Source organism: Ischnura elegans, chromosome 1 (assembly GCF_921293095.1).
Source record: "Ischnura elegans chromosome 1, ioIscEleg1.1, whole genome shotgun sequence".
In the NCBI taxonomy this organism is placed as follows: domain Eukaryota; kingdom Metazoa; phylum Arthropoda; class Insecta; order Odonata; family Coenagrionidae; genus Ischnura; species Ischnura elegans.
Genome location: NC_060246.1, coordinates 42764621 through 42777369, shown reverse-complemented (window position 1 = coordinate 42777369; position 12749 = coordinate 42764621). Strand labels below are relative to the sequence as shown.

The 12749-nt window shown below is 36.9% G+C and overlaps 1 protein-coding gene across 2 annotated transcripts in view; it reads right to left on the bottom strand.

Annotated features, from left to right (window-relative positions):
• Nucleotides 1-12749, bottom strand: part of LOC124159435 — a 32023-nt gene that overhangs the window by 17823 nt on the left and 1451 nt on the right. The window contains exon 5 of one of the 2 annotated variants that reach the window (XM_046535247.1): nucleotides 137-466. The exons of the other annotated variant lie outside the window; for it this stretch is intronic. Coding sequence (XP_046391203.1) covers nucleotides 137-466 — 330 coding nt within the window. The remainder of the gene's footprint in view (nucleotides 1-136; nucleotides 467-12749) is intronic. 2 annotated transcript variants of the gene reach the window in all.

Here is a 12749-nt window from a genome sequence, read left to right as displayed (position 1 = left end):
ATATTCATAAAGAAAATGAAAATTGTTTCAACAACAATCTGATATCTAAGTAAATATCTAAAATAAATATGATGATGGTTTTTCCAACTTAAAATGCAATGAAACTATTATGAGCATTTTCTGGAATTATCTGAACCTCAGTTTCATCTTGGGGGATGAATGAGGACGAGGCGAGTTTCTGAATGCATCACCAACTCTCTGGGAGACGAAAATGGCACCAGCACCAGCAGCAAAAGGTCGGATAATTGGACTGCCCCCTCCTGAGATGGGAGCACGGGAAGCTGCAACGCCACCTGCTACTGCAGAAGGGGGAGGTGTTGCCAATCCATAAGCTGATATTACTCCTACACCAGGTTGATAAGACCTGGTACCACCAAGAGGAGGGGTGGCAAAAGGGCCAGGAGTGCTGATTGGGTGCTTTTCCACTTGAAGCGCGCTCATTACAACTGTTTCCCGGTTGTGATACCTGCCAGAGAGGGTGGATGTAGAGTATTATAACTTGGATACATGGCATGCATAAAAGTCAGGTCAAACGAAACCGCTTATTCAGCATATCTATCACCAATCTGGATTTCTCGTCCACTAAGTATCTCTAAAATAAATTTGTGAGGGTAAAGAAAAGTCATTATTTCTCATTACTTCTCTTACTCCTTCCATAACGCCATTAAAGGATACAAACTCATGGATAACCCACAGATTTTACTATATTTAAAGATTTTTTAAATGGCAGTTAAATATAAGAAAATATCATCTATCCTAATGACTTCTAACATAAGAGTGATTGAATTTTGTAGCAGTGAACGACATTAATTTTCCCAAAACTGTTCATCACTAATTTTGAGTAGTGACCAAGTTAAATAAAATTTGTTTATAAGCATAAAAACCTAGAATATGACTGCTTAGACTATTCTGGATAGTAATAGTATGACTGCTCCAACCAAGATGACAATAATCTATGACGTAATACATAGCTCCACAAGGTACCCACATAAGTTTCAGCTATCAGAAATTATATATATGGCAGTCAAATCCAACAGCTTTACACAGCCTTGCCAACCAGATTGGGAATTTTAATAAATATATATTGTAATTAAGGATGTAAAAGAATCCATCATTTTATTGGATTTCATGAAGTATTCCAAGATTACTCTTTGAGACACAGCAGATAATATTATATACTGAAAGCAATGACAGAATTTTTTTGAGCTACTACACAGGGTACAAATTCATAAGAGGTAATATAAACAAGTTCACATGAAAAATGTAGGATTTTCATCACTTTTTAAGAGCATAGGACTAAACAGGCCACATAGGTTAAACTTATTTATCGTCTGGATGAGCATTTTAATTAATAAATATATATATTATGGACACAAAAATAAACTTTGTTGTATTCCACACATTATGCATCAAAAAGCTAACCGATTTACACCTTTTCAGGTCATTATCATTACCGTAAACCTCTAGATAAAGACCTGAAAAGATCAAAACCGGTTGAGTTTTTTCACTAGTACTGTATGGAATACTATAAGGTTTAGTTTTGAATTTATAATGTCACCATACTGCGAAGTGAATTCACAAAACATTATTTCAAATATATATATATATATATACACGTTCGTATTCGTCTATTTCATCACCTGTTGTGGTCCTAAAAGTAAAAATGAGCAAAAATTGGTCTCGATAGGCGATGGAAACTCTCAACTAGGAAAACCATAATAATGAGTTGATCTTTAATAAGAAGGATGCGATCTTTAGAATTGCAATACAAGGAGGGATGTTTTGGAAAGAATAAAAGATTTACTTAAGGTATCGAGGCCGAATTCTACAGGTTAGCTTTGTGGAGGGCATACAATGCGAGCGAGCGAGCAGCTGGAGAAATGACTAATATGGACTGATGATTAACCTGTGAAATACAACAGCTGCCCGTTTCTATCTCTATGATTATAGGAAAAGGACCTTATGTTAGCAACTGCTAGATTATGAGAGAAAAAATGTGATTTAAATGCACGTTTACAGCACTATTCATAACATCTTCTCAACCACAATGTCCATCATTTATTAGTAACATTTTCGCCGCAGGAATAAACTGCCTCACGTTTGTATCCTGCTGTTTTATTCTGCCCTCAACCTTGCTGATAAGGGACATGAAAATATCATTACTTATAATAGATAACATCGGCGAACAACTCCTTCTCCAAGCATGTTTAGCATGCTTATTCCAACGCTTTCATACCCCCTTTCCAGCCAAGGCCAAGTTCAGCATTCCTTCTGTTTTCTTTTTTTCGCCTCTTTAATGTTCAAGAGGCCTATTCAGACAATTTCGCCCACAAAAAAAGACAGAATCCTTCACTTCCATTAGCTTCCAAATTCGTTTGCATAAATATCGTCTTTCGTTTGTTTTTCGTCCAAATGAGATGCACCGTGGGACACCCCCGTCCAGTTGCATCAAAATTTTGATGCAAATATTTTTATGCAAATTTGACCGTAGGACATCGGCTTTAGATAAGAGCTGACAATCACTTGCAGTACAAAAATGTCTTTTGCCCATGTGCACTCATTTATGAAAAGGATGGTAATTTTTTCAGTGTGGCCATGGGACTTCACAATGACACACCTGTAAGAATCTTGAAGATATCACATAAGAGGTCAAATTGCATCAGTCTTAATTAACCCGGAGCACATGACTTGTGAAGTCCCCCAGGGAATTACATTTTCTTAAATACCTAATGGGTGCCAATATCTTGAGAGTGGAGGTGCCCACTGATACCCTGGCCTTCCTCTTAAACCTAGAGTATGTTATTTTTTTCCTCCATATATTCAGTACAACTGGTGTGAAAGAAGACCTCGTGGGTCTGTTGTGCATTCCCAGATTAATCTGCTACTTTTTATACAACCTCTAATTCTTGTTTCATGTCTGATATTTTGTTTCCGTTACTTTCTGAGTCTTTCTTATTGGAGCACTTGTGATGTAAGTTTCCAATGTTACAGCATGCAACATTTCAGGAAAAACATTTCGTCTGAAAGTGGTCTCACGATTGAATCATGAGCATATACAGCAATTCTTCAACACACGAACAAGATGCGTTCCGAGGTCTTATTTGTAAGTTGATAAACCTATGCAAGGCACCGAAAAGTATGGTTATCCTGCAGAATGCAACACCGCGTTACAATTTTGTGTTAACTCACGGCCGCCGATCAGTTTATCCATGGAGTCGCAGTACCAACATGTTGAGCAGTTTATTGTTGAGGTTATAAAAACTGTGACAGTGAAGCATGCGAGTAAGTTGTCAATTAAAGTAACAATTTAAGCTACATTGCAGAACACCGAATATACTATTTTGAACTGACTTACAAGTTACAACAAATTAACAGATGATGTCGTCAGAAGTTGGGGGAGTGTCACTATTCATCCTGATGCTATGCTAACTACCTGTGCAGTATGTAAAATGTGCTCCACGCACAGTTTTTGCTGCCCTTTAAAATCAACATCGACCCCTACTGTTTTCAGTGAACGCCTGTTCAGTACTGCAGGCAATATTTCTGCCAAAAAAAGGAATAGACTAGACCCAGATTGTGTAAAAATGTTGGATTTTTTCAAATCAAAATCTGGAGAAAGAACCAGTGGCTAGCTGATGTAATGTGACGTATTGATCGATCTGGCATTCTTTAACTACCTGTTATTTAAACTTTTACTTAGCAAATAAAATTATGGAGACGATCTTATGTTTTTTTACAGAGCTTTACCGCCAATTTACTTCTTTAGTGAAATTATTTTCATTCACTTCTTGTGGTTGTTCATCTAAATTTTCCATTAATTCAGATACATAATAAGAGTTCATTCTTGGAACCGAGTATCAAGAACCGAGAAATGATGGGGAGAACCAGACTGGTAATGACAATGGAAAAAATTTAAGAACTAACTCATCCTTAGTTCCTGGTTAAATTAATTTCCTTCAAAATATTTTTTTAATAACATAGTATATGAAAAGTCAAGATGAATATATGCTAATTCATAAAGTGTACCCATTCTTGAATAATAAAGTAATGAGTACAAATTCTTAATTTTGAATTAACTGAAATTTACGATTCCTGAAAAATTAAACATTTTTTGCGGAGAAGTATAAAAAAGACCTCAAATCATTGTGGGTTTCCATATAACTTTTTGAGGGCTAAGGATATGATGGGTGATGCTGATTTCCTGGATGATAAATGCGGCAGGTATGGCAAATATGTGAACAAATTAAAAATAAAGTAAGAAGTAAGATGTCTTTACTGGGCGGAAAAGTCTTGAGGTTTCAATATAAATGCTAATAGTGAGAGGAAGGAATTATCACAAAGAAAAGTAGAATGTGTAACGTGAGAACTGTGCAAATAAAAATGGCTGAGAACACATTGTGAGCCAAGTGCCTGACTTAAGCTGAATCCAGAAGGAATAGTATGCAACATTTGAGTTTTTGCTTCTGAAAAGTTGCACAGCTCCTAGCTACACCATATCAGATAGTTGAAAATGAGGCTGTAGATAACAATAAAGAGAAGAATAAAACAAATACAAGCATGGATTCTTCACGAAAGGTACATATTTCTCTATGCATTATGTAAGGTAAGGGCCTAGTGTTATAACTTCGCACCATGAAGTATTCCATGAAATATTGCTAAATAAATGGCAGCTCATAATACAAGGGTGCTACTGTATACATATACACAATATCTTGCAGCTGTTATGCTCATTGCATAAATTACATTTGTCAGTTTACTTAAGTCATTAAAAAATTTCAATTCACTGTAGAATTTAAACTGCTTGATCTAATAGTGATATGTTAATAAATTCATTCTTAAAAAGTTTCCTGAATTCCAATTCAAATTCTTCCCTGTCATGGTGAATTCTTACAACAGAAAAATTGGTTATAATAGTGGTATTAGAATTTTCTTCAATACATAATTAGTTTTCCTAAAATAAATTCAATTGGAATTACTGAAATTGAAAAAGCTGTAAAATGGCTAAAAATTGTTATTTTTCTTTGAAATATTCAATTGTGCAATGCTTAGGACATCTGGTTTGCTTGATACTGAAGTATGGAGGAGGTCAGAGTCTCATGGTATTGAGGGTCCCATCCCAATAAAACCGAATGTAATCATGACGCAAGGAGAAAGCATCTATGTATATAACTTACCAATACTCTGATTGAAAGCTTTCCCTATAACAAGGAACTAAAAATTCACCACTGTATGATGGGAAAGCTTGATATTAATAACAGGATAGTGACAAAGGATGCATTAATACAACTCTAGGTAGATTGAATTAAGTTATTATGCTTGAATGAGTTTCTGAATGAGGGCTGTTAATTTATGTATGTTTCTCATGTGTATTTTTAATTCAAGGTTTAATATTTTTTACCATGTTTTCCTTTATGACAAGATACCAATTTACAAGTCGCTGAACCTGATGCTTTGAATTGTACGTGTAATGCGTAAATAAATTATTATTAATTAAAACCCTTCTCAGCCACAAGATTTGAGTCAAGGTCTGCATTATGATAATAAGGAAGCATCCAGTAAGCAGTTCATATCATATATTGGTGCAAAGATTTCAATGACAATGGTCAGCTGCTTTTGGCCTTTCCAGGAACTGGGTCTGCATATGTTGGAAACAACAATAGCAATAGTATTGATAGCATGATCACTAGCAAAATGCTGTTGCCCCAAGCCAGCCTACATAATTTAAGTACAGTCAATGAATCAAACAAGTTTACCAGAAAGTTGGGAAATTCTAAATTCCTGACTCTCCATGTTTTACAAAAAATATACTCGCAAAAATCTTTGAAAACTGACAAGTATTTAAGATTATAACTGGCATGCGTCATGCACTTGGTTATGAGCCTATAATCTCAGAATAACTTCCTGCAGAGGCAAGATATTCATTTCCCACCGCAAAATCTCTATGCACTTAGAACATTTTCTTATACCTTCAACAAATCACAGACATTACATGTAAAGTAAGAGGTTTTAATTATGATGGGGATAACAAGGAAACTGAAAAGAATTGAAAATCTTAATGAAAAAAATCCCAACACTTCCAGGACCCTTTGAAATAACTTGATATTCATCGGTTCTTGAGATCAGCAAAAGGTATCTAGAAAAAATTCTGAATATCAATAAGGTTGCCTGCATCTAGTGGGGAGCCTCTGGTTCTATTGCAAAAGTATGTAGTACATCATAACAGAAGATTTACAGAACTATAGTTAAAATAGCATCAAAAGGGATGACTTTCATAAGTAAACTGAAAGTAGAAAGGAATTAACATTCGGTAACAAAAATAGCAATAACACCACAAAAGAGTGCACCGTATCACAATCTAATTGCCCTTCTACGATGCCCCAAAAAAGAAATTATACAGAATTCAAATTCCTTCAGAATCCAAGGTAATTTCTAACATGTATTAAAAAATGGACATTACTTAAAATCACCATAGGACTCCTTTTGGAAATAAATGAGAGTCAATTAAAGTACTTGAGAGAAAAGAAAGTGCAATATGAACATAAGATTAATTCACATGACATAAGTAATAACTTGGATATATTCTGGTTATACTTGAGATCAGTAATCATCAAACACACAAACAATATATTTTTTTACACTACTTAGTAAACAACCACCAGATTCAACAACTTCATAATATCATCAAGGATACACTGAAATTCTACTATTGGTGAGCAATTTTGTAAATAAACTACATAGAGGGAGTCACAGTTCTGCAGCTGTGGTTGTAGAGGTTGAGAGGCTGTGAATACCATGGATAAGGAACGTTGGTTAAAAGCTTTTATTTAAGTTAATAGCTTAATTAAAGGATCTTCAAGAGCTTATTGTCATCCACGCGCTGTTAACAAAACAGTTAGTATTTATTATCAATGAAAGTAACCCAAAAACAAACCACAATATAGCATTATACATCAATTTCATCATTACTAATATCTATTTAAAATGTCTTTGCTACTAAGAGTCAGGCCATTTTTTTTGGGGGTGAGGGCATTGAGCATATAACTTCCCAAAAACCAACCAAAATGCGATAGGTGGATACTAGCCTCTAGAAAATCCAGTCACTTTCAGACCTACGTGGTGTATGCTTCATGAATAAGTTAGCTCTGTGGCCTTCACTCGCTTGTTGTCCTGTGTGATCTTTCCCTATTTCTTTTCCTAACCTTTTATCCACTTTTTCCTATTTACCTTGTTCCTTTCTCTGTCACCTCACCATCATTTCTCCACATTCCTTATGCTTTTGTTATCCCTTTTATCATTTCTTCCTCATTTTGAGGTTAATTCATCACGGAATTCTCGACTTTCCGTGGAAAGTAGATTAATTTCAAAAATTGATCCAAACCCCCAAAATAGTAATTAAATCAACATTTGAACATTATAACAGAAAAAAGTCAAGATGGCTGAAATATATCATGATCTACTTCACCTAGGATGCCCAAAGAGAGAAAAGTTAAGAATAAATTGCTGATAAAAATTCTGTAACTAAGGAAGTTTCTAGTATTAAAAACATGGTACTTGAGATCAGAAGTGGTAGACGAGAAACTAACAAAAAGTTAATCTTCTTAAAACTAACTATAGCAGAAATATTCAGAAATAGAATAAGACTTATTTCAAGAAGTTTTAGAGAACTGTGGAAGTTGGAAGATAATTTTTAGTAAGTTCTTATGGGCTTAGATATTCAAAGCTTTCAAAGAAATCCCATGGACCTGGATATAGGCAGCTTTTTAAAATATAATGGGATAGAAAATTTGTGAAGTGCACAGTGCAAGTTGTTAAATTCCCAACTGCTATGGGAGTGTGATCACCAAGTATGTAGTTACAGCGTTAAACTACTGATCAGAAGATCCTAGGTTCAAATCTTGGGGGCAACTTTCAGGCACACCCAAATAAAAATTCCCACAACTGTGAGGTAGCCCAGAAAAGTACCTTCTCCCACAATCCTGAATGAGTGATATCACACACCTTTGGCAAGGTCTGCGGTGACTTTGACCACTGAGTTGAATCACTGGGAGAGTGAAAGAATCTTTGAGGGCTAACAAATTTTTGGATGATAACCAGGTTGACATGGTTCCAACAATTGCCACATTCACATTGCAGCACAATGTTTACTGGCGTAAGAAATATCATCATTTCTTTCTACCATACTATTGAAATAAAAAGATACAAAGATGATTATTCAGGGCACATATGATTTGCTTTCCCCAAGAAGACTGGCTTGATAACTCTTTCTGTTGACCCTGGGGGTGTTTCAGAGTCTCATAGGATTGGAGGAGTCGGAAACGGATTCGTTCCGAGTCGATCGGGAACCTATCCTACGCTCGTCTTCCGTACATTTCACACATTCTACCGGAAAGGGTTCCGCTTTTGGTATGACGCCAACAGTCATCCTAAACGGGAAACGAGAAAACGTCACAATTTTCAAGAGACAAGAGAGCAGCAAAAATAGCCTCCCGCAAGGTTTGACACTTCACAAGGGAGGCGAAAGGTATATATGTATATACGAGCATACATAAGTGCTCTGAAAGACCCCCCCTATTAGGTAATCCGCTTTGAACTAATGATGACCCAGTTTTAATCCATCCATTCCCATAAAAATTATGAATTACAAAATCAATGTGATAATACAAAGAAAAATTACATTTTTTCTTTCATTCATTGTTATTATTCTTTAAGGAATAAACAGCATGGCCGTGATCTCTTGAGGATATAAAACAACCCGTTTAGAGAATATCATGAGATTTTTAGAGACATTAATGAGAATTTTTTAATGAGAAAAGGGCAAAGTAAAATAAATGAATGGGACACTTTTCTCAAAAATGTCTCATTTAAATCCTCCACCACACTAAGATCACTGCCAGAAATAACCAAGGCTTTAACAAAAACTTGCCGATGCTGTTAAGGTCAAAAGCGTAAAATAGTAAAGAAGTTCTAAGACAAATGAGGTCTACATAAGAAATTTAAGCAAATCTAAGAGAAATTTCAGGGAAACTGAGAAATTGGCCAGAAATTAATGAGACAATTAAGGTAAAAAAAAACCAAGGCATTGATGTGAGATTTATGAGACATTAATGGTAAATTAAGGAAATTTCTAGAGGCAAAAGAGACTGATCAAATAAGAATCACTGCTAATGACTCATCATTTCATAAAAACATAATTTATGTCTGCTACAACCAACAGATACATATTTGAAGCACAATCATTGACATTGCAGAACTGTGATTTAGGTTCCACGTAGCTTCTGAAGCTGGCGAACTTGAAACGGAAAACGAGTCCCAACTTTTTCTCTAAAATTATCCCACCTTTTAAAGTAGACTCTCGTTATTACGAAGTTCGAGGGACCGAAAAAACTGAGGTTCGTAATAACGAAGTTCGTATGAACGTTTCTTTGAAGAATCGGCGAAAAAAACCGTGCGTGAAAAACGCTATTAAATTACGCGAAAATATATATAAACAGGAAAATTCATTTCAATTTCTCATCAGAAGAATGCGGCATGACGTAATCGAGGGTTGATATCTTTCCGAATACAGTAAGTTCGATAAACGAACTAGATGCGTTCCAAGACCTTGTTTCTAAGTTGATAAACCTACGGTCCGGCCGCCGAGAGTTTTCCTATGACAGGCAGAATGGTCTAAGTCGGGGAGCATGGCCAGGTAAGAAAGGGAAACGTCTACAAAGAGCTCCGTGAAGAAAGGAGCCGGAAGGGACGACGAGTGAAGGACTCATAGGAATTATCATTTGTTTTGGTGATTCGAAGAAAGGGCATGTTTTAGTGGATCAGGCTTATGTCGGTGCTTTGACAACGTTGTATGAGTGGTGTTTGCGATGGTGTGAGGTTCGTTTGGGAGACAGCGATTGGCTGTAAACCGTGCTGGCGCAGGGTTATCCGCTCCTCATATTGTGTCGCCATCGGGCAACTCTCGCCGGCCGGAATGTATGCAAGGCATCGAGTAGCACGGTTATACTGAAGAATGCAACACTGCATCAAAATTGTGCGCTAACCAACGATGAGACGACTTGATCTAGCTGGGCGTTCAACGCAGCCGGAGCCGAAAAAATTGCTCGCCGCGGCAAGGAAGAACGTGCGAAACGCTGAACAGTTCCAAACTTCACACCGGATTCAATGATACCTTGTTCAGATTATGCCTAGAGTGCGAGTTCCTCTACGCAGCTCCGCGTAGTAATGGCTAAATCAAAAGGCGCCAAATTCGAAATTTGAAAATTTTGCATGCTGGTATCTGTGAAAGTTCATAAATTGAATGTGCGAAGGAAGAGGACTAACTGCGCATCAAATTTTCGAGCTGTAATGAGTCGATCACTATGATTCCCCAGGAATGAAGCTTACCATACGACGTTGCGTATATGGTGAAGAAATAACCATAATTGACGCTCTTGGTTACAGTACACGAGGAGAACTTAAACGTGGCGCGATTATTAAGACTTTGCGTAGTAAATATCCACCTAAATGCCATTGCTTACGCGTGGTACGTCGTAATAAAGTTCATTTTGTGACCACCGGGACCGGGACTGAGGTTCGTAATTCGTAAAAACGAAAATTTCGTAAAAACGTTTCTTTTCCTAAAGCTTAGATAGGCCTTTTGTCGGGAGCAACAATTTGCTTTGAAATAACGAGAAATTCGTAATAACGTTGTTCGTATTGACGAGAGTCTACTCTATTCTGTTAACCAAATCAATCATGTTATCCAGGCTTCCAATGTGTTGTTTATTTAATTGCTAATGATTTTATTTGGAAAAATTAGCTGTTCTGCAGTGGGAATAACAGTAACCACCTTGATAGAAGTTATTTCTTAACCCTTTCGCACCGGACCTTTGTTGAGGGAAATTCTTCCTCAATACAAGTCTCTTGAAAGTTTTCTTTACTCCCCTGCACGAAGCTTTTTCCCATCGACTGAAGGCAGTGGTTCCCTCCCAAACCATTTTTGGACCCAACTCAGTGGGGCACCGATCCCTTTCCTCGGCCTCTGTCCCAGACCCTAGAAGGATTAAAAGCCGAGTCCGGCAAGTAGGACGAGTCCGCGGTCAACTGGCTAAAATATTAATTCAAAATATATGCAAATATTTGTTGTTCGCATCGATTTTTTTACATTTAAAGTTAATTTTGTGTTTTTTTTTGAGCGTGCAGAAATTTTAAACGAAGTTCTAATGTTGATATAGACGTATTTAGTATATTTACTAGTTTTTCCATAACTCCGTTGATATTAACGCTAGAATTTTGGTTGAAATTTCCATGTGGTCAGCAAAAAAAGATGATTTAATTTCTAGCATTGGATTTCAAAAGTAAGCAACAAATATAATTTTTGGAAAACACTCTGCAAATAACAGTAGTTGACCGCGTGGAGAGGATAGGAAAGGGTCGACCTGAGCGGCCGAAGAAGGGACTGGGCTCGAGCTAGGGCAGATCACGAGGGGCGACCGCGTCCATGGGTCTATTGTGTCCACCACGGTCACTTTTTTCGACCTGTGCCGCACAGGCGCGGCATTCGTTGCTTAGGTTAGGAAAATTCACGCCGCACAGGTGTGGCATTCGTTGTTTATGGAAGAAAATCCTTACTGCACAGGTGTGGCATTCGGCGCGAAAGGGTTAAGCATTCAATATTTCTTCATCCCACCACTCTCCACCTTCTGCCACCCACTGACTTATCCTATCCTCATTAGCTTAAGTCCTTTTAGTTTCCAACCATCTCCTTCACATTTAATATGATAGTAAAATAAAAATGAAAAGAAAGACATTACTGGGAAGAATTTTCTCTAATTTTGATGGGCCACTGGCAATCTTTCTTAAGAGAGGAAAGGTATTGGTATGACAGCAAGAAAAAACAAAATGGCAAAGGAGGGGGAAGAGGATAGGGTGGAAGAGACTCAAACATTGGGGTGAAAAGTAATTGACGGGCATTGGTGGTGCTTTCTTCAGCGCTGCTGATCCCTGGTGCAGAAAACACAAAAAGACCGAATGCAGGCCAGTTCCAAGTCCTTGAGCTCTAGGGAGTACAAGAAGATGGGAAGGGAGGCCAACATTTCCATTTCATGCATCTCATAAAATAAAAAACTATGGAGAGGCATGGATGGTGAGACGGAGAGAAGTGGAAAGAGAGGATACAGTCTTGCAAGATGAGCAATGCCCATTCAGTCGGGTGCAGAAAGGGGTGGTGAAAAGCGAAAAATTATCATAGGATAATGAATTTTTAATGCAAACAGTTGACTATTGAGTAAACTAAGGGTGTTGGGCATTAGACTTTTCTTAGGGAAGTGAAAGACATTAAAAAGGTCTGAGCCAGTTAAAGAATACTTTCCTTAAACTCCTGGCATTTGGCCCTTACAAGTATCTCACACCTTCCGTTGAAAAAAAAAACTTTTTAAGAAAAAAATTAAAAATAACCAGGTCTAGGACATATCTGAGGGAAGAGTACCACTTCAAAAGGGTCTTTTCTCGCGCTATTTTCTTAAAATCTTTTTTATTGCTCATATTTATCTTGGAACTGTCCACCTAAATATCTTACACTTTTCTCAAGAAATAATTATGAATCTTATCAAAAGTTTAAGGCCTCATTACACGATACATTAACATGATCGAGTCAATGTATGTTTGCATGAAAGATTTTGTGGACTGAAATAGAACATGTATGAATACATGAATCAAATTAGAACAGGTTCTATTTTCTGTTCATGCACTTGCACAAGTTGGGTGGTTACATG